Source organism: Odontesthes bonariensis, chromosome 12 (genome assembly GCF_027942865.1).
Source record: "Odontesthes bonariensis isolate fOdoBon6 chromosome 12, fOdoBon6.hap1, whole genome shotgun sequence".
In the NCBI taxonomy this organism is placed as follows: Eukaryota; Metazoa; Chordata; class Actinopteri; order Atheriniformes; family Atherinopsidae; genus Odontesthes; species Odontesthes bonariensis.
Window position 1 is genome coordinate 30,633,517 of NC_134517.1, and position 22,766 is coordinate 30,656,282.

Sequence of the window (22,766 nt, forward strand, 5' to 3'; positions counted from 1 at the left end):
TGTTTGTCAATTTTATGCAACTGCTGTATTTTGTACATTATGTGTATTACGTATATACTGTACTATATTTTGTGTAACTTTTTATCTTTGTACGTTTTTACTAGCTTCTTTGAGAATAGCTTAAAGCCTTTATTTTATAATCATTTATCTATTGTCTTAGGATAAATGAAAAAACAAAATAAATTAAACAAAGATCCCAAAAAAATATCTGAGCATAGCTTTGGCAAAGATTGCGTAATGCTGCACTGTCCAATAAAAGATAGCACACACTGTGTGGCAGGCCTCCAGAGAAGAGATCCTGGAGGGGTAAATAATATGATAAAACCAAAAACTTTCCACTGACTCAAACTATTAATGTATTATTGCAGATGATATCAAACCCAGTATACCAGGTGTTGTTCAAAAGCAGGTAATGAAAATTCCAGTCAGTGCTCGATGAATTTTGGTCTACCTGCATAGTTTGAATTTCCACAAGTTTGTGTTATGAATTAAGCTAAATAGTTTTTTTTTAAATACATTAATGGACAAGTTAAATGTTACCGACATAAATATAAGTGGGTTTGTGGAAATGAACACATACAGATATTTATATTTTTTCATTATGTTTATGTTCTATACATTAATAATGTGTAGTAATATTACTATTGTGTACCTGATCTGGCGTCACAAAGATCTCCATGAGCCTATGTACATCTTTATTGCAGCTTTGTTAATTAACTCTGTTATTTACAGCACCACTATTTATCCAAAGCTTTTGGTTGACTTTTTATCTGAAAAACAGACCACATCATATTCTGCCTGCCTCTTCCAATTTTTCGTGTTTTATTCTGTAGGTTGTTCAGAATTGTCACTGTTGGCAGCCATGGCCTATGATAGATATGTGTCAATATGTAAACCTCTGAGATATCCAACTATCATGAGAAAAACCACTGTGAGTATTCTCCTGGTTGTGTCGTGGTTTGTACCTGCTTGTCATATTGCAGTACAGGTAATACTGAGTTTTCAAACTAAATTATGTAACTTTGATTTAAAAGGAATATTTTGTAACAATGCAATATACACACTTCAGTGTGTAAAACCAAGAGCAGTGACTTTATTTGGTGCTGTTATTTTATTGGATAATTTAGCACTCCCTATGCTTTTCACAGTTTTTACATACACAAGGATATTTATAATAGCTCACCAAAGTTGTAAAGAATTCAGAAGAAAGGCTTTTGAGACCTGTTTACCTCATCTATTGGTTTTAATCAGCTTCTCCTGTTTGGGTGCATATGATGGTATTTTACCCCGAGTGGAATCAGATGTTCCAAAAACTGCACGCTTCATAATGACATTACAGATAATTCTGTATCATCCTTTGTTTAATCCAATCATATACGGGTTGAAAATGAAAGAAATATTCAAACATTTAAAGAAGCTGTTCAGTCGAAACAAAATGTAACTCAGTTTTTTCTTACTTGAGTGTCATAAATCTCCTGATCAGAATTTAAATGTCTTCATATGCAAAATCATTTGTTGTTGTAATTTTTCTCACTTAAGTGAAAATCGATATTATGGTAAACATTTTACTGTTTATGTGGTCAGACACAAATCAATGATTTTTTGATCTGAACAACTCCAAAGGGAAGATTCATCTTTTTGTGAAATCAATTTCATTGATACATTTTATTTCAAAACAAATTTATATATTTGAATCTTTCGGAGATGTCTCTTTTTATTCTAGTGTATATTCTTACTATGAATGTTTACTATCTGTTAAATGCGCACATTGATGAGCGATCTTTCCATGAATTTCAAACTGTACAAAGCTGTTAGAAATGTGAAATGAGCACAGCTCTTTCTTGTGGAATGAACAACACTCTTCACAACAGTGTACGTGTTATGTCTGCACACAATCCCACTCTAACAGAAGCCACCACACTTTATGATAATTACTACCATATATACAGCTGATACAACTGCATTAGGACACTACAGACGTGTGTGGTTACAGATATATGTAGAACTGAACAGCAACACTCCTGCAGCAAACTCTTAGGTGGAAACTGAGAAAAACTGTAGATCTAAAACAAATGTGGTGTTCAGAAAAGAGGGGCATAAAGGAGTTGGTGAAGCCTGCCAGCTTATTCTAAAGATTGTAGTAAATTAATTTGAACAGTTAAAGGCCAGTGGAGAACACATGTAAAGTAAGTTTAAGTTTGAATTCGGCCTTGGCACATTCACCTTCACTTACCCGTGTCATGCACAGTCACTAAGAATGATTTAATCTGAGATGATGCTCCCACAACATGATTTATCACTGCTGCTGCTTTGATCTTTATTAGGCTGTTTTGCAACCACTGCTGAAGTTATTTTAGCCGATGTGTTGTCTATATCATGTCTATATCATGTCACGCCATTTGCCCCAGAATTAAGTTTTTAAAAAGTTTTTAATTCAGCTGATGTAGATAAAGGTAAGATGAGTAAGCTCTACAGGTTTTGTTGATAAAGAGCCAGAATCAGAATTTATACAACAAAATCAGTGTAATGAATTTGACCTCTGAGAGAAAAAGCTGTATTTAAATGTGCAAAACTGAAAGTCCAGGCGGAAATCAACTCTGCTAAACTCAATCAAATAAAGTAGAAAATGCACAATGAAGTGTTTTTTTTAAGTCACAATTTGATTTTGAGTTAGTGAAGAAACAAACAGAGACATTCTGCTGCTTTTTGCTTTCCCTGTTGGAGATCGTTGTACATGTGACAGGCAACAGGAAAAAGGGCCAACCCAGAATCCAGGCACCAGCCAGGATGTCCTGAGTAGACCAGCGGACCAGTGGTGCAGCATTCCGACCACATCACAACCCCGCCATGGGCGAAGCGCACACCCCCAGGATGAAGGGCAAAGGGGGTGCGCCCAACCCACACAGGCAGCCAAGAGGGGTCCACCAACCCTTTGTGGGGATCCAGTTGGTAAACATCCTGGCAGGGCTTTGTGGAAAAGCACCAGTGGGCGGGAGTGACCCAGGAAAACTCCGCAGCAACCCCCTCCCCAGCACGCCAACCTCCGTGACATCACCGCACCAGCCCCATGGGACGACCCAAGAGCCGGGCCCCCCACACATGACAGGGTAAGCAAGGGGGATACAGAGGCGGAGAGCGAGGTGATGGAAAACATCTTGCAGGTCCACACCTCACTAGCTTCGAGACCCTAACCCATATCCTGTGTTGGTGACGATGAAGTTTAGGCTGTTTTCTAGCTGCTAGGTTAGAAAAGGAGGGGAGGCCACATTCCTGTGCTGCAGCCCCCCCTTCCCACAAAGCCCCCCACCCTGGAGCCAGCACCTCCAACCCTATCATGCTATGGTATGTACCCTATGTGTCATAGCTCTGAAGCTGGTGAGGTGCATTAAAAGAGGCGTGATGCGAACTCACATCGGAGAGACACAGAGACAGGTAGCGACCAGATCCCCCTCCCATATGCCCCATTCCCAACCTGCCAAGCGCAGGAGCCCAACCCTCGAGCAGCCCAGCAGGGAGGGACGACCCACCAGAACCAGACAAGGCTGCCCAGGGGACGACTAGCTGCAATGGAAGGACACCGCAGACAGCGAGGGACACCTCCACCCACAACGCCATGTAGGACCCCAGCTCTACCCAACGCTGGGAGTACCGGGGCCAGATGGAGTTCTCTCCACAAGATCTGGCCCTATCTCAAAAAGAGACAGGACAACTAGGCAGGAGTATGTTTTTGAGAGTGTTGTTTTTTGGTGTGGCAACAACTTAGCTGATTATGTCACACACAGCATCAGCAGGTAACACAGGTGAACTCATAGCATACAGTTCAACATCTGGGGCACAAAGATGCTCCTTCTCAGTTTAATTTCCAAGAGTATACCATCTGTTGGCAACTGTTATTTACTGTTACCTCTCTATCTGCAGTCTTTGTCTGTCCATGTGGTATAAAATATGGGTTGAGAAGTGTTCAAGTTTTTCCTGCAGTCATGTCAGCTGAACACATTTTATTACCTTTCCAATATTCCCATGTGCCCCTGTCAGGACTCCCTGCTCGTCCATTTTGTCTGCGAGTGATCTCACATTTTCCATGATGATCAAGGGAAGATATTATTTCAACTTCCTCCTTCGTTCCCTCAGTTTTGTTTCTGCTCTTCACTATCAGCATCTCCTTTTCAACTTATCTGGAACTGGGGTCTCATAACAGCCATCACTTTAGCTTTGGGAAATGTGGCAGAGAGCAGGGCCTATAAGAGGATCTAACAAACTAAGGTTGTTGGGAATTCTGTGTATACTGCCATGTTATATGTTTCTATGTTGTTCCTGTTAATAAATTCACCATAAGAGACTCCAAAGGTGAGTCTGACTACTCTTTTCTCCTCAACATAATGGTGACCCCGACAACATAAATTTGATTTCTGGAACCCGGCTAAGCGAGTACTCTGGCCTGGCAGCTGTGATCAGCTGTGAAAGCAGGCTGGTAGGTATTGGTTTCTTCTAACCATTTAAAGCAGCAGATGTTTGCTGTAGAGGTACAGTGTGGCTTCATGGCTTCCCTCTCTGGGCCCAAGACCGAATAAAGTCGTCCCTCGCAATGGTGGAATCAGGGATCAGATCTATGGCACAATCATATTGTCGATGAGGAGGGAGTGACATGGCCTTGGTCTTTTTAAAAACTTCCTGCAGGTGGTGGTGACAGGAGGGCACGGAACTCAACTGGGGGTATTCAGAGTCTATCGTGGAGTTAACAGAGACAATGTTAATTTCAGTTCAATTCTCTACCCTATATTCTGGGTTGAGGAGTTCAAACAGTTGCCCAAACAGGCTTCCCCCCATCCCATGATTATTCCCGTTTCCCAGTTGATATAAGGGTTGGGTCGAAGCAGCCACAGGGCCGTGGGAAGTAGTTTTTAACAGGGGGTGCGGTTTAAAAAAAAAAAAAAGGGGGGTGTTCTCAAACTGTGGGTCGCGACCGCAAACTTGTAGAATATTATGTAAATACAATAAATAGCTGTATATATCTCCTTCAATGAAATATTTTAATGAGCAAAAAACGGAGCCTTTCCTGCAATCTGACCGTGGAACTCTACCCGTGCTCGTGTGTAAAGGGCTCATATTTTGCAACATTGTTGCGAGCTTTAATTATATTAGAACGTTGTTTAAGTTCCTGTTGTTACATTGTGTTTAATCGTGTCCTGGACACACAGTTTAGGTCAGTGGCGGCTTTTTCGCCCTCGTTATGGTCAACGCAAACACCCATACCATTCCAAAAAAAAGTATGCAGCCTCATCAACTGGTAAAATATTGCATTTTATTAAAGCACTAAAAATTCATGGCAACAAGGGTAGCCTATACATTAGGCCTACTGAACTCATGTGTGTGATGTGTCCCACGTCAGCTCACACAGCATCAGTCGAAAGTAATCACTAACAGAACTAATTAAGAATTAACTACATGCTGCGCGGTGGTAGCTGCAATAACAGCATCGTCGAAAATAACTCAAAACTCAAAAAAATAACTATGCGTACATTACTGCTCGGCGGCAGCTGGCTTAACAGCATTTTAAAAAAATTAGGCTATATAGAGAACAGAATGTTGCTGGGCTGAACTGGTTGGCCACACCTCCATCGAGGGTCTCTGTGGATGACGAGTACAGACAGACAGTGGACTTTAAACCAGAAGTGCCATAATATCATAAACCACGTCTCATTCTCAGCCTCTTCATGGAATGAGCCTACACGCAGGAGCAGGACTGGCGTGCGTGTGGGACGTGGGTCCAATGTCACCAATAGGTACAGATCTCATTAGCAACTTTGTAACGGTAGACCGAAGCAGTGGCTCAGTTGGTAAGAGACGTGCTTCCGTTGCTTGAGTCGGAACGTTTGTGTTTTGAGACGCGTGTTCGAATCCCGATCGGAGGAGACTGTACAATAGGTTTTCATGAAATATATTTTTGTTAGCTCCCCACCATCTCGCAATGCACATTCAGCAGGGGGTGCAGCCGCACCCCCTGCACCCCTAGTTCCCACGGCTATGAGCAGCCATGAATGTCCCAAAACCAGTGCATGTGAAGGTGACTTGAACAAATATAAGTTCATCTGTTCCTGATTATCGTTAATGTAGACTTCAAATGGTTGTGTGTGTGATTGTGAATAATGTGCTTCTGTTAAGCGTGCAAGCCTTGATAGGCTTAACCAAAAGATCAGTCCAATTGTCTGAGCTAACCCCCAGTCCATCATGCTCTCATCAGCCCCTGAGTCTATGAGTGCTTCCAGATGGTCCTGAATTTTTGTAGAGCTGATCTTGAGGCTGTTACATGGATCACCACCATGAGTCTACTGGCTGGGCATATGGCAACGAGATGACCCGACTCCCCGCAGTAAAAGCACCGACCCTCATTCTGTCGACGCCGTGGCTCCTCCTGCATCAGCCGAGCCCCTTCCAGCTGCATGGACCACCCATCTTCCTTCGTGGGGAACGATGATGATTCTCTGGCGGCAAGCGCTGGGGAACTGGCCAGACCGCTGCTTGGGTGAATGTGGGTTACTCTGTCATTCTTAATCTGCCGCTCCATTGTGATTCGAGTTTGCGGACCCTATTATCCGTCCAAATGACGAGTGCAATGAGGGAATCCAGGTCTGGGGGCAGATCACCAGAAGCTCTTGAATGGGAAACGCCAGCCCCTTGAGAAACACATCATATAAAGCCATGTAGTTCCATCTACTCTCCACAGCCAAGGTGCGGAAGTGGATGGCGTAGTCACAAACAGAGTTGTTGCCTTATCTCAAGCCACTCAGCTCCGGTGCCTTCTCCTGGTCAATCGATACCAGGTCGAAAGTTCTCTGTAGTGATTCTTTAAAGTCTGTGAGGAAGTTGCAGAGCAGTGAATCTCGAGACCACTCTTCCGTAGCCCAAGCTCTGACTGCCTGACAGGTGGGGAATCATGAAGGCTATCTTAGACCTGTCAGTGGGGAAGGCATGGAGTAGATGTTCAAAATGTAGAGAGCAGTCCACCAGAAAAGATTTACATTGTCCCAGTTCTCCCAAGAAACGCTCACGAGAAGCCAACTTGTGTTTACTTTTAAGCATTTGGTAAACACTTTTATCCAGAGTGACTTACACTGGTAGGCAGGTAGGGTAAGGGGGTCTTGCCTAAAGTCCCCCACTATAGGTAGTACCTTTCATGCAGGGGATTTGAACCCAGGTCACCCACAATCTTACAATTACACTATCCAGTCCAACGTAATGCCGGTCCCTACATGAACAAAAGATCACTCACGAGAAGGCAAACAAAGGGTTACTCACGAGGAGGCAAAAGGCAAATAAACAAACGATGCTGCTATAACTATAGTTTGGTCAAGGTCTTGGAATACCATGGGGTGATCGACAGGACGAAACACTCTGGCACAAGACAAAGGGAGACACAGACTATTTAAACAGATAGGGGTAATGGGGAAAATGTGGAAACAATCAGGAATCAGGGGAAGACAATCAGACCGGTGACACATGAGGGAAGAGCAAGTGACCTGAAACGAGAGGAAAGTTACTTTTCAAAATAAAACAGGAAGTCACAAGACAAAAAATGGGAACGAGACAAAACTTCACCGTGGTGCAACATTTACAGTATGATAATAGTCTCACATGGTGGTTCAATTTAGTCCAATATGCTTAATAAAAACAAAAACAAAAACATTATGTATTACAGCGTTAGTGTGCTTGGAGTGCCAATGGTTATGGTATGGAGACTATGTAGGTGTCATGTTGGAGCATAGTTTTAATGGGTTAGGATAGGAGTTTTATTTCCATGTCTAAATTATAATTTTGTGTTTTCATTGATGCATTATGTTTCGTAAATTACCTATTGTTTTATTTGTTCAAATGAGAAGCTTTGACATGATAGTGAGTGAGTTAATGCTCAGTTCAATGACTGTTTTGTTTGACAATTTTATGCAACTGCTGTATTTTGTGTAATATGTGTGTTATGTATATACTGTACTATATTTTGTGAAACTTTTTATCTTTGGAAATTCTTATTAGCTTTTTTGAAAATAGCTTAAAGCCTTTATTTATATATTATTTGCATATGGTCTTAGGATAAATGAAAAAACAAAAATTAAACAAAGATCCCACGAAAACTATGTGAACATAGCTTTAGAAAGATTGCGTAATGCTGCACTGTCCAATAAAAGATAGTACACACTGTGTGGCAGGCCTCCAGAGAAGAGATCCTGGAGGGATAAATAATGTGATAAAACCAAAAACTTTCCACTGACTCAAACTATTAATTTATTATTGCAGATGATATCAAAACCCAGTATACCAGGTGTTGTTCAAAGGCAGGTAATGAAAATGACAGTCAGTGCTCGATGAATTTTGGTCTACCTGCATAGTTTGAATTTCCACAGAGTTTGTGTTATGAATTAAGCTAAATAGTTTTTTTTTAAATACATTAATGGATAAGTTAAATGTTACCGACATAAATATAAGTGGGTTTGTGGAAATGAACACATACAGATATTTATATTTTTTCATTATGTTTATATTATTATTACAACTACATTTTGGTTGCCTAGGTAACCATAAAGCGGCGGCGCGATCGTTTTCGCAGCGACCGCTCGAGAGGAAAAACTGTGTAAAACAGTGTAATTTTAGTGTATTATTGTATTTATATCGTTAAGTTATGTGTCTGAAATCTACAAACTGCACTCAAGAGGCCGCTAAACTGCAACACTCAGATGCAGTATCACAAGTCTACCAACCTACCTGGAGTCTACTTATGGGACTTAAACACCGCCCAACGGCGTTACCAACGGAGACAAAGGACGCACTACAGTCTACCAGCCTGCAACAGGTCTGTAGTCATTGATGACTGAAGGGTGAGTTTTCTTTGGTACTGGAACCAGACAGGATGTCTTCCACAACAGTGGTACCTTCTCTTGGCTCAAGCTAAGGTTGAAAAGGTGATGCAGAATCCCACAGAGCAGCATCTCCTGATTGGGTTGAAGACAAACTAGTGGAAGCAGAAGAATCCATGACTGAGGTGGAGGTGGAGATGTTACAGGAAAGCTGTGGGTCAGAGGAGGGTGGGATGTCTCTTTGGCTGGAAACAGGAGGGGAGGATGGTGAGCTTGTTCCTGAACTGAACCTGTTGAAGAATGTGTTCAGCTCACTTGCTCTGTCCAGACTTCCATCCATCCGATCCTCCCTCTCCTTGAGGCCTGTGATCTTCTTCATTCCTGACCACACATCTCTAATATTGTTCCTCTGCATTTTACTCTCAAGCTTCTTTCTATACACCTCCTTGCGCTCTCTGATCTTGACTTTGAGCTGCTTCTGTATACTCCTCAGTAACTCCCTGTCTCGCTCCCTAAAGGCTCTTTTTTTCTTGTTCAATAGTTCCTTTAGCTCACTGGTGATCCAGGGTTTGTTATTAGGGAAGCATCTCACTGTTCTGGAGGGGATGGTGTTGTCCACACAGAAGTTTATATAGTCAGTCATACACTCAGTCATGGCATTAATGTCTTCTCCATGTGGCTTACAAAGAGAAATCCAATCGGTTGCATCAAAACAACCCTGTAAGGCTTCTTCAGCTTCCTGTGACCACTTTCTAACAGTCCTTTTTGTGACAGGTAGTCTCTGGACAAGGGGTTTATATGCTGAACAGAGAAAAACAAGGTTGTGATCTGATTTACCCAGGGGAGGTCTTGATTTGGAAATGTATGAATCCTTGACATTTGTGTAAAACAAATCCAGTGTCTTGTTTTCTCTGGTAGAGCAGCTGACAAACTGTTGAAAAGTTGGCAGTGTAGCAGAGAGTGAGGCATGATTAAAATCACCAGATATTGCCACAAAAGAATTGGGGTGTTGTGTCTGTATCTTAGCAACAACGGAACTGATGACATCACATGCAGTGTCGGCAACAGCTGAGGGTGGAATGTAAACAGCCGACCTACCAAGCGCTACCAGAACAGGGGGGTCCCTGTCTATCTTCAAGAAACTCTTGAAGACCCAGCTCTTCAGAGAGTATCTCCTACCCTAACACTTACCCTGTACTTCCACCTATATCTGCACTCGATCTCTACACTGTCACCCCTGTCAACTCTGACAGACTTTGACTAGTGGTTTCCTTCTATGTAGCTTTTTGTTAACTTTGATGTTAGCTGTAATGTTATATCCTCGTTTGTAAGTCGCTTTGGATAAAAGCATAACATAACAACCTGAGACTGCATAATTTAGCTTGAGCACTCAGTATCACCCGTTCTGAAATATGACAACCAGGTACAACCCATGCAAGAACCAAGAAAATAATGACAGTGGTTTTTCTCATAATTGTTTCTAGCTACCTTTGACGGCGCAAGAGATAGGGATTCAGTTTGGATGCAGATCCTATGGTGTTTGGTTGGTTCGGCTGGTAAGACAAGCAGTTCAGTTTTAGAGAGGTTTAGTTGAGGTGATGAGCTTTCATCCATTTCGTTATGTAAGAGATACAGTCCGAGATTCGTGCTGAGACCGTGTGGTCATCAGGTGGGAATGACAGATAGAACTGGGTATCGTCAGCATAGCACTGGTATGAGAAGCCATGTGATCGGATGATCTGGAGGTGTGTATATGGCAAAAAGAAGAGGTCCCACTCAGTGTTGGTCAAGTTACTTTTAAAAAGTAATTAGTTATAGTTACTGCTCCCAAAAAGTAATTGAGTTAGTAACTCAGTTACCACATTGTAAAAGTAATTAGTTATTCAGCAAAGTAACTGTGGCGTTATTGTTATGTAACATCAAATATGTTTATATTAACTGAATTAATTAATTCAAGGTAAACACAAGAAACTTGTGCTAAAGGAAAAAAAAAAAATGGACCAGAACATTCGGTATTTATTTGAACTCAATAGATTGCAGCCTGCCATATGATGCATAGAAATAAATTAATAAATAAATTCTGACCCGAAAAATGGAGTGTTGTTTGTCTCCTTCGCTGGGGCTCACGCTAGCTGCATTTGGGCTTGGGGTTGGGTTAGCAGCTGCAGAAGCAACAAGTAACTAGTGCTTCATAATCGCATGGGTTGATGTAAGGTGCTTCATTAGTTTTGAGTTACTTGAGGCAGACGTGGATAAAGTTTTTTTCCCTGGGCATAGCGTGTATGTTACATAAACATTCTTGCCTTTTATCTCCACAGGTGAGAAGTAGTGCCGGTAATTCCAGTTAGAGAACGCTACCTGTGAACTTCCCTGGCTTGTCGCCACTGTCTTGTGTGTGTTTAGCACGTGCAATGAGACAGCGTGAGTAGGGCTTCCGTACATCCGCCCACACAGCCAATCATCATCGCATTTTCAACGGTGTCATCATCCCCACCCCTGCTCTCTCGGTCAAGGTGTGGGTTTTAAGGAGGACACGGATGTGGACTTCAAAAAACAAGGTAGATTTATTAACGCAAAAACAAACAAAGTTCAAACGAAAGGCGCAGCAAAGCCGGATTCAAAAAACGTAGCTATAAACAAAACAAAAAGAACATGGCATGGAATAAATACTTAGCTTGACAAACGTGGAAATCATAGGCAGCAGGAATCTTAGCATGGGTTTCAAGTGTGACAAACAACAAAGATCCGGCAAAATTGACAGGGGAGGCAGGAAACTAAATAGGGAGTGAGAGTGATTGGGGAGTGAGTGCAGCTGAGGGAAAAAAACACAGGTGAAGTGAGTGAACTAACTGTATTTGGGGACTATATCTATTCTTTTAGTCCCTGATGGGAAATTATATCGCTGCAGTACAAAGTGTCGTTAAAGATCACAAAATAAAACAGAAAAAAAACCCAGATAAAAATCGTTTGAGAAACTTTGGGAAAGTCATAGTGTAGCACAGTCAGGGCTGTAGTCGAAATCTTCAGAGGTCACGTGAATGGATCAGGGTGTTGTTTTTGTGGCGTGGCAACAATTTAGCTGATGATGTCACACACAGCATCAGCAGTTAACACAGGTGAACTCATAGCCAACATCTGGGGCACAAAGATGCTCCTACTCAGTGTAATCTCCAACAGTATACCATCTGTTGTTGAAAAGCACTGAAATCCCCCCTCCTTTACTGTTATCTCTCTGTCTTTGTCTGCCCATGTGGTCTTAAAAATGGGTTGAGAAGTGTTCGAGTTGTTCCTTCAGTCATGTCAGCTAAACAAATTATAATACCTTTCCGATATTCCTGCGTGCCCTTGTCAGGGCTCCCTGCTTGTCCATTTTGTCTGCTAGTGATCTCACATTTCCCATGATGATCAAGGGAAGAAATGGCTTAAACTTTCTCTTTCTTTCCCTCAGTTTTTGTTTACATCTCCTCTTAAACTCAAATGGATCTGGGGTCTTATTACAGGCATTACTTGAGCTTTGGAAAGCTGCTTTTGGGTGCAAACAACTTTTCTGTTGGCATAGTTATGCATCCAAAACAGATGTATAAAAAAAATAAAAATCTAAATTACCAGCAGAAATCCAGAAATTATTACAGCAGCATAGCATGCAATCTATCTGAGAATTATTTACAGTATGATAATAGTCTCACACGGTGGTTCAATTTAGTTTGATATGCTGAATAAAAACAAAAACATTTTGTATTATGGTGTTAGTGTGACTGGCGGCCTGTCCAGGGTGAACTCTGCCTCTCGCCCATTGACCACTGGGATAGGCTCCAGCCCCCCCGCAACCCGACCGACGGATTCAGCGGTATAGAAAATGGATGGATGGATGGGTGTTGGTGTGTTTGGAGGATCCGTGGTTATGGTATGGAGACTATGCAGGTCTCATGTTGGAGCATACTTTTTATGGGTTAGGATGGAAAATTTTGTTTCTTTGTCTAAAATATTGTTTGGTGTTTTTATTGATGTGATATCTTTTGTAAAATACCATTTTGTTTTATATTCTAAAATGAGAAGCTTTTACATGATAGTTAATGCTCAGTTTTATGCAACTGTTGTTTTTTTTGTATTATGTATTATGCAACTTTTTTATTTTTGTTAATTCTTACTAGCTTCTTCTAAAATACCTTAAAGCCTTTATTTATTTCTTATTTACATATGGTCGTAGGATAAATGAAAAACCAAAATAAATTAAACAAAGATCCCACAAAAACTATGTGAGTATAGCTTTGGAAAGATTGCGTAATGCTGCACTGTCCAATAAAAGATAGTACACACTGTGTGGCAGGCCTCCAGAGAAGAGATCCTGGAGGGGTAAATAATATGATAAAACCAAAAACTTTCCACTGACTCAAACTATTAATTTATTATTGCAGATGATATCAAACCCCAGTATACCAGGTGTTGTTCAAAGGCAGGTAATGAAAATGACAGTCAGTGCTCGATGAATTTTGGTCTACCTGCATAGTTTGAATTTCCACAGAGTTTGTGTTATGAATTAAGCTAAATATTTTTTTTTTTCATACATTAATGGATAAGTTAAATGTTACCGACATAACTTTAAGTGGGTTTGTGGAAATGAATAAATACAGATATTTATATTTTTTCATTATGTTTATATTATATACTTTAATAATGTGTAGTAATGCTACTATTGTGTACCTGATCTGGATTCACAAAGATCTCCATGAGCCTATGTACATCTTCATTGCAGCTTTGTTATTTAACAGTGTTATTTACAGCACCACTATTTATCCAAAGCTTATGAGCGATTTTTTATCTGAAAAACCGATCATACCATATTCTGCCTGCCTCTTCCAATTTTTCATGTTTTATTCTGTCGGTGGTTCAGAATTCTTGCTGTTGGCAGCCATGGCCTATGATAGATATGTGTCAATATGTAAACCTATGAGATATCCAACTATCATGAGAAAAACCACTGTGAGTATTCTCCTGGTTGTGTCGTGGTTTGTACCTGCTTGTCATATTGCAGTACAGGTAATACTGAGTTTTCAAACTAAATTATGTAGCCTCAGTGTAAAAGGAATATTTTGTAACAATGCAATGTACACACTTCAGTGTGTAAGACCAAGAGCACTGACTGTATTTGGGGTTATTGCTTTAATTGATCTTTTAATACTTCCTATGCTCTTCACAGTTTTTACATATACAAAGATATTTACAATATCTCACAGAAGTTGTAAAGCATTCAGGAGAAAGGCTTTTGAGACCTGTTTACCTCATCTATTGGTTTTAATCAGCTTTGCCTGTTTGATGATATATGATGTAACTATAGCTCGAGTGGAATCAGATGTTCCAAAAACTGCACGCTTCATAATGACATTACAAACAGTTCTGTATCATCCTTTGTTTAATCCAATCATATACGGGCTCAAAATGAAAGAAATATCCAAACATTTAAAAAGACTCTTCTGTTGAGACAAAATGTAACTCAGTTTTGTTTCACTCACTTTCACTGCATCTTACTTGATTGACATAAATCTCCTGATCAGAATTTAAATCTTCTTCACATGCATGCGTCTTCATATGAAATATCATTTATGTTGTTGTAATTTTTCTCAAGTCAAAATTAATATTATAATAAACCATTTTACTGTTTATGTGGTCAACTAAAACTGACACAAATCTATGATTATTTTATCTGAACAACTCCAAAGCGAATATTCAACTTTTATGAAATCAATTTGAGGAATTAATTTTATTTCAATGCAGATTTATATATTTAAATCTTTCAGAGATGTCTCTTTTTATTCTAGTGTAATATTTTATTATGAATGTTTACTATCTGTTGTGCAAGAACATGTTAAATGTGCACATTGATGAGCGATGTTCACATTCTGTGAAATGAGCACAGCTCTTTCTTGTGGAATTGAACGACTCTTCACAACAGTGTACGTGTTATGTCTGCACACAATCCCACTCTAACAGAAGTCACTGGTTGTCTTTAAGTCACTCCGATGGTAATTTTGTAAGAGGACGCCATAGTTATAAAATCTGAAATTTATTAGAGTAGTGACAGTCTGGGAATGCTTTGAGCAAAAGCGAAAAATGGTCTTAATGGGCTGATTCATAGTCCAAATTTCTAACATGTTAGCCATCTGACCAAAGAACTGAAATATTATTGAGAGCAGTTTTATTTGAAATTCAGCGTGTCAATATACACGTGCACAACTGGTTTTACAAAAAAGTTAAAAAATGAAATGAAATTAACAGTACTTTGTATTTTGTAGAAGTAGGTGAAGTTGCAGGAATAAGAATAAGAGAGGATACCTTCCAAACATGGAAGTTTTTATTTACCTCAGCAGCAACTCACATTTCCTATAGGGTTTTAAACCTCTAAGACATCAAACAATTATGAGAAAAACCACTGTCATTATTTTCCTGGTTCTTGCATGAGTTGTACCTGGTTGTCATATTTCAGAACAGGAGACACTGAGTCCTCAAGCTAAATTATGCAGTCTCAGGTTGTTATGTTATGCTTTTATCCAAAGCGACTTACAAACGAGGATATAACATTACAGCTAACATCAAAGTTAACAAAAAGCTACATAGAAGGGCACCACTAGTCAGGGTCTGACAGAGTTGACAGAGGTGACAGCGTGGAGATAGAGTGCAGATATCGAGGGAAGTACAGGGTAAGTGTTAAGGTAGGAGATACTCTCTGAAGAGCTGGGTCTTCAAGAGTTTCTTGAAGATAGACAGGGACCCCCCTGTTCTGGTAGCGCTTGGTAGGTCATCGTGTAACGACACATGAAAAGAGTCTAGATTGTCTTAAGCGTGGTGTAGGCACTGCTAGACGACAATGCTATGACGACCGGAGTGAGCGAGTCGTGACAAAAGCCTTTGCGAGAGCATTCAAGTAGATGGGAGCCGCTCCATTAAGGACTTTGTAGGCTAACATCAATGACTTGAATCTGATGTGGGCTGCTAAGAGTAGCCAGTGAAGCTCAACAAACAGAGGGACCACGTGTGCTCTTTTAGGCTGATTGAATACCAGAAACGCCACTGAGTTCTGGACCATCTGCAGAGGTTTCACAGCTTAGGGGGCGAGACCAGTTAGGAGAGCGTTGCAGTAGTCAAGGCGGGAGATGACTATAATCTGCACCTGGAGCTGGGTGGCGTGTTGGGTTAGGTGCGGCCTGATCTGTCCTATCTTTAACAATGTGAAGCAGCACGATCGAGCAACGCAGACGACATGATCTTTAAGGGTTAGTTGGTCATCAATTATTAAACCCAAGTTTCTATCTACCTTTGACGGAGCAAGAGATAGGGATTCAGTTTGGATGCAGATCCTATGGTGTTTGGTTGGTTTGGCTGGTAAGACAAGCAGTTCAGTTTTAGAGAGGTTTAGTTGAGGTGATGAGCTTTCATCCATTTCATTATATCAGAGAGACAGTCTGAGATTCGTGCTGAGACCGTGTGGTCGTCAGGTGGGAATGACAGATAGAGCTGGGTATCGTCAGCATAGCACTGGTATGAGAAGCTATGTGATCGCATGATCTAGCCCAGTGAGGTGTGTATATAGCAAAGAGAAGAGGTCCCAGTACTGAACCTCTGTGGAGAGGTGGTGTACTGCAGAAGTGTGACCATTCCAACATAATTTGAATGACCATCCGGTGAGGTTTGACTCAAACCAGGAGTATGCCCTCCCTGTGATAACCATGCCAGAAAGTACGGACAAAAGGATGCCGTGGTTGACTGTGTTAAATGCAGCCGATAAGTCGAGCAGGATAAGTACTGAGGACTTAGCTGTCGCTCTGGCTTATTTTAAGGCTTCTGTCACAGCCAACAGAGCCGTTCCAGTTTCAGTGGTGGGGCCACTTTTAAACCCAGATTGGTTTTGGTCAAAGAGGTTGTTTTGTGAGAGGTATTCTGTGACCTGCTTAAAGTCCGCCCTTTCAATGGTCTTAGACAGAAATGGGAGGAGAGAGACCGGCCGATTGTTCTCCACTTGAGTTGGAGGGGAGGGAAAGTTTCTTGAGCAGTGGTGTAACCCGAGCTAGCTTGAATGTGGTAGGAAATGTACCCGATGTCAGTGAAGCATTAATCACGTGTGTGACTGCTGCAGTCACAGTAGGACCTATAAACTGGAATAGATGACTACGAACAGGGTCCAGCGGGCATGTGGTAAAAATGTAGTAAAAAGTTTAAAAGGAAGAGTTTGTAACAATTAAATTTTTTTTTTATTAATATTTTTTTGGAGCTTTTTATGCCTTTAATGTTACAGTTGGAGAGAGACAGGAATGCAAGGGGCAGAGAGAGAGGGGAGACATGCAGCAAAGGGCCACTCGGTGCGGGACTCGAACCGGGGCCAGCTGCAACGAGGACTATAGCCTCTGTACACGGGGCGGCTGCTTAACCCACTACGCCACCGACCGCCCCATAACAATTCTATTTTTTACAAATCTGTGTGAAAAATCAAGAGTACTGACTGTATTTGGGGACTATATTTATTCTTTTAATCCCTGATGGGAAATTATATCGCTGCAGTACTGTTGTGGAGAAAAGGAGACGAATCCGCGTCGGTCAGCCTCTCATGGGGAAGTTTATTTGAACAAACCGTCACAGAAACATGTGCATTCGGAAATGTCCGGAGATTCCCTCTGACCTCAATTTGTGACAATCTTTTATACTGCCCTGCTTCATACAATGCGTACGTGGCTCACGCCCCAATCTCTCTCAGGCGCCTGGCTTTCGCCATTATCGTAAACGAGCTCATTCTAACCTTCAACAATATTCATATGAACCGAACAACAAAGCACACAATGTAATTAGGCCATGTCATGACATTTCTCTCCCACAGTACAAAGTGTCGTTAAAGATCACAAAATAAAACAGAAAAAAATCGTTTGAGAAACTTTGGGAAAAGTCATAGTGTAGCACAGTCAGGGCTGTAGTCGAAATCTTCAGAGGTCACGTGAATGGATCAGGGTGTTGTTTTTGTGGCGTGGTAACAACTTAGCTGATGATGTCACACACAGCATCAGCAGATAACACAGGTGAACTCATAGCCAACATCTGGGGAACAAAGATGCTCCTTCTCAGTGTAATCTCCAACAGTATACCATCTGTTGTTGAAAAGCACTGAAATCCCCCTCTTTTACTGTTATCTCTCTGTCTTTGTCTGCCCATGTGGTCTTAAATATGGGTTGAGAAGTGTTCAAGTTGTTCCTGCAGTCATGTCAGCTAAAAAAAATTATAATACCTTTCCGATATTCCTGTGTTCCCTTGTCAGGGCTCCCTGCTTGTCCATTTTGTCTGCTAGTGATCTCACATTTCCCATGATGATCAAGGGAAGAAATGGCTTAAACTGTCTCTTTCTTTCCCTCAGTTTTTGTTTACATCTCTTAAACTCAAATGGATCTGGGGTCTTATTACAGGCATTACTTGAGCTTTGGAAAGCTGCTTCTGGGTGCAAACAACTTTTCTGTTGGCATGGTTATGCATCCAAAACAGATGTATAAAAAAAAAAAATCTAAATTACCGGCAGAAATCAAGAAATTATTACAGCAGCATAGCATGCAATCTATTTGAGAATTATTTACAGTATGATAATAGTCTCACACAGTGGTTAAATTTAGTTTGATATGCTGAATAAAAACAAAAACATTTTGTATTATGGTGTTAGTGTGACTGGCGGCCTGTCCAGGGTGTACCCTGCCTCTCGCCCATTGACCGCTGGGATAGGCTCCAGCCCCCCCCGCGACCCGACCGACGGATTCAGCGGTATAGAAAATGGATGGATGGATGGGTGTTGGTGTGTTTGGAGGATCAGTGGTTATGGTATGGAGACTATGCAGGTCTCATGTTGGAGCATACTTTTTATGGGTTAGAATGGAAAATTTTATTTCTTTGTCTAAAATATTGTTTGGTGTTTTTATTGATGTGATATCTTTTGTAAAATACCATTTTGTTTTATATTCTAAAATGAGAAGCTTTTACATGATAGTTAATGCTCAGTTTTATGCAACTGTCGTTTTTTTTGTATTATGTATTATGCAACTTTTTTATTTTTGTTAATTCTTACTAGCTTCTTCTAAAATACCTTAAAGCCTTTATTTATTCCTTATTTACATATGGTCGTAGGATAAATGACAAACAAAAATAAATTAAACAAAGATCCCACAAAAACTATGTGAGTATAGCTTTGGAAAGATTGCGTAATGCTGCACTGTCCAATAAAAGATAGCACACACTGTGTGGCAGGCCTCCAGAGATGAGATCCTGGAGGGGTAAATAATATGATAAAACCAAAAACTTTCCACTGACTCAAACTATTAATTTATTATTGCAGATGATATCAAACCCCAGTATGCCAGGTGTTGTTCAAAGGCAGGTAATGAAAATGACTGTCAGTGCTCGATGAATTTTGGTCTACCTGCATGGTTTGAATTTCCACAGAGTTTGTGTTATGAATTAAGCTAAATAGTTTTTTATTCATACATTAATGGATAAGTTCAATTTTACTGACATAACTTTAAGTGGGTTTGTGGAAATGAATAAATACAGATATTTATATTTTTCCTTTATGTTTACAGTATATATTTTAATAATTGCTAGTAATGCTACTATTGTGTACCTGATCTGGCGTCACAAAGATCTCCATGAGCCTATGTACATCTTCATTGCAGCTTTGTTATTTAACAGTGTTATTTACAGCACCACTGTTTATCCAAAGCTTATGAGTGATTTTTTATCTAAAAAACAGACCATATCATATTCTGCCTGCCTCTTCCAATTTTTCATGTTTTATACTATCGGTGGTTCAGAATTCTTACTGTTGGCAGCCATGGCCTATGATAGATATGTGTCAATATGTAAACCTCTGAGATATCCAACTATCATGAGAAAAACCACTGTGAGTATTCTCCTGGTTGTGTCGTGGCTTTTTGCTGCTTGTCATATCACAGTACAGGTAATACTGAGTTTTCAATCTAAATTATGTACCTTTGATTTTACAGGAATATTTTGTAACAATGCAATGTACACACTTCAGTGTGTAAGACCAAGAGCACTGACTGTATTTGGTGTTATTGCTTTAATTGATCTTGTACTACTTCCTATGCTCTTCACAGTTTTTACATATACAAAGATATTTACAATATCTCAACGAAGTGGTAAAGCATTCAGGAGAAAGGCTTTTGAGACCTGTTTACCTCATCTATTGGTTTTAATCAGCTTTGCCTGTTTGATGGTATATGATGTAACTGTAGCTCGAGTGGAATCAAATCTTCCAAAAACTGCACGCTTCATAATGACATTACAGATAGTTCTGTATCATCCTTTGTTTAATCCAATCATATACGGACTCAAAATGAAAGAAATATCCAAACATTTAAAAAGACTCTTCTGTCGAGACAAAATGTAACTCAGTTTTGTTTCACTCATTTTCACTGTATCTTACTTGATTGACATAAATCTCCTGATCAGAATTTAAATCTTCTTCACATGCATGCGTCTTTATATGCAATATCATTTATGTTGTTGTAATTTTTCTCAAGTCAAAATTAATATTATAATAAACCATTTTACTGTTTATGTGGTCAACTAAAACTGACACAAATCCATGATTATTTTATCTGAACAACTCCAAAGCGAATATTCAACTTTTGTGAAATTAATTTGAGGAATTAATTTTATTTCAATACAGATTTATATATTTAAATCTTTCAGAGATGTCTCTTTTTATTCTAGTGTAATATTTTATTATGAATGTTTACTATCTGTTGTGCAAGAACATGTTCAATATGCACATTGATGAGCGATGTTCACATTCTGTGAAATGACCACAGCTCTTTCTTGTGGAATTGAACGACTCTTCACAACAGTGTACGTGTTATGTCTGCACACAATCCCACTCTAACAGAAGTCACTGGTTGTCTTTAAGTCACTCCGATGGTAATTTTGTAAGAGGACGCCATAGTTATAAAATCTGAAATTTATTAGAGTAGTGACAGTCTGGGAATGCTTTGAGCAAAAGCGAAAAATGGTCTTAATGGGCTGATTCATAGTCCACATTTCTAACATGTTAGCCATCTGACCAAAGAACTGAAATATAATTGAGAGCAGTTTTATTTGAAATTCAGTGTGTCAATATACACGTACACAACTGGTTTTACAAAAAAGTTAAAAAATGAAATGAAATTAACAGTACTTTGTATTTTGTAAAGTAGGTGAAGTCATGGGAATAAGGATAAGAGAGGATACCTTCCAAACATGGAAGTTTTTATTTACCTCAGCAGCAACTCACATTTCCTATAGGGTTTTAAACCTCTAAGATATCAAACAATTATGAGAAAAAACACTGTCATTATTTTCCTGGTTCTTGCATGGGTTGTACCTGGTTGTCATATTTCAGAACAGGTGACACTGAGTGCTCAAGCTAAATTATGCAGTCTCAGTTTGTTATGTTATGCTTTTATCCAAAGCGACTTACAAACGAGGATATAACATTACAGCTAACATCAAAGTTAACAAAAAGCTACATAGAAGGGCACCACTCGTCAGGGTCTGACAGAGTTGACAGAGGTGACAGCGTGGAGATAGAGTGCAGATATCGAGGGAAGTACAGGGTAAGTGTTAGGGTAGGAGATACTCTCTGAAGAGTTGGGTCTTCAAGAGTTTCTTGAAGATAGACAGGGACCCCCCTGTTCTGGTAGCGCTTGGTAGGTCATCATGTAATGACACATGAAAAGAGTCTAGATTGTCTTAAGCGTGGTGTAGGCACTGCTAGACGACAATGCTATGACGACCGGAGTGACCGAGTCATGACATAAGCCTTTGCGAGAGCATTCAAGTAGATGAGAGCCCCTCCATTAAGGACTTTGTAGGCTAACATCAATGACTTAAATTTGATGTGGGCTGCTAAGAGTAGCCAGTGGAACTCAACAAACAGAGGGACCACGTGTGCTCTTTTAGGCTGATTGAATACCAGAAACGCCACTGAGTTCTGGACCATCTGCAGAGATTTCACAGCTTAGGCAGCGAGACCAGTTAGGAGAGCGTTGCAGTAGTCAAGGCGGGAGATGACCATAACCTGCACCTGGAGCTGGGTGGCGTGTTGGGTTAGGTGCGGCCTGATCTGTCCTATCTTTAACAATGTGAAGCAGCACGATTGAGCAACGCAGATGACATGATCTTTAAGGGTTAGTTGGTCATCAATCATTAAACCCAAGTTTCTATCCACCTTTGACGGATCAAGAGATAGGGATTCAGTTTGGATGCTGATCCTATGGTGTTTGGTTGGTTTGGCTGGTAAGACAAGCAGTTCAGTTGTAGAGAGGTTTAGTTGAGGTGATGAGCTTTCATCCATTTCATTATGTCAGAGAGACAGTCTGAGATTCGTGCTGAGACCGTGTGGTTGTCAGGTGGGAATGACAGATAAGAGCTGGGTATCGTCAGCATAGCACTGGTATGAGAAACTATGTGATCGCATGATCTGGCCCAGTGAGGTGTGTATATAGCAAAGAGAAGAGGTCCCAGTACTGAACCCCTGTGGAGAGGTAGTGTGCTGCAGAAGTGTGACCATGCCAACATAATTTGAATGACCATCCGGTGAGGTTTGACTCAAACTAAGAGTGTGCCCTCCCTGTGATGCCCATGCCAGAAAGTACGGACAAAAGGATGCCGTGGTTGACTGTGTTAAATGCAGCCGATAAGTCGAGCAGGATAAGTACTGAGGACTTAGCTGTCGCTCTGGCTTATTTTAAGGCTTCTGTCACAGCCAACAGAGCCGTTCCAGTTTCAGTGGTGGGGCCACTTTTAAACCCAGATTGGTTTTGGTCAAAGAGGTTGTTTTGTGAGAGGTATTCTCTGACCTGCTTAAAGTCCGCCCTTTCAATGGTCTTAGACGGAAATGGG

The 22,766-nt window shown here is 40.5% G+C and overlaps 3 protein-coding genes and 1 pseudogene across 3 annotated transcripts; 3 read left to right on the top strand and 1 right to left on the bottom strand.

Moving 5' to 3' along the window:
• The first annotated feature begins 520 nt into the window (after nt 1-520).
• LOC142396221 (olfactory receptor 6N2-like) lies at nt 521-1,441 on the top strand. Its single transcript, XM_075478772.1, has one exon. The coding sequence runs from the start codon at nt 521-523 to the stop codon at nt 1,439-1,441; it is 921 nt and encodes a 306-aa protein (XP_075334887.1).
• An 11,974-nt stretch (nt 1,442-13,415) lies between these two features.
• On the top strand, nt 13,416-14,324 carry LOC142396222 (olfactory receptor 11A1-like). The gene has a single exon (XM_075478773.1). The coding sequence runs from the start codon at nt 13,416-13,418 to the stop codon at nt 14,322-14,324; it is 909 nt and encodes a 302-aa protein (XP_075334888.1).
• A 1,387-nt stretch (nt 14,325-15,711) lies between these two features.
• On the bottom strand, nt 15,712-17,607 carry LOC142396006 (uncharacterized; annotated as a pseudogene).
• A 1,746-nt stretch (nt 17,608-19,353) lies between these two features.
• Nucleotides 19,354-20,274, top strand: LOC142396223 (olfactory receptor 6N2-like). Its single transcript, XM_075478774.1, has one exon. It carries the CDS (start codon nt 19,354-19,356, stop codon nt 20,272-20,274), a length of 921 nt encoding a protein of 306 aa, XP_075334889.1.
• Nucleotides 20,275-22,766: the final 2,492 nt, after the last annotated feature.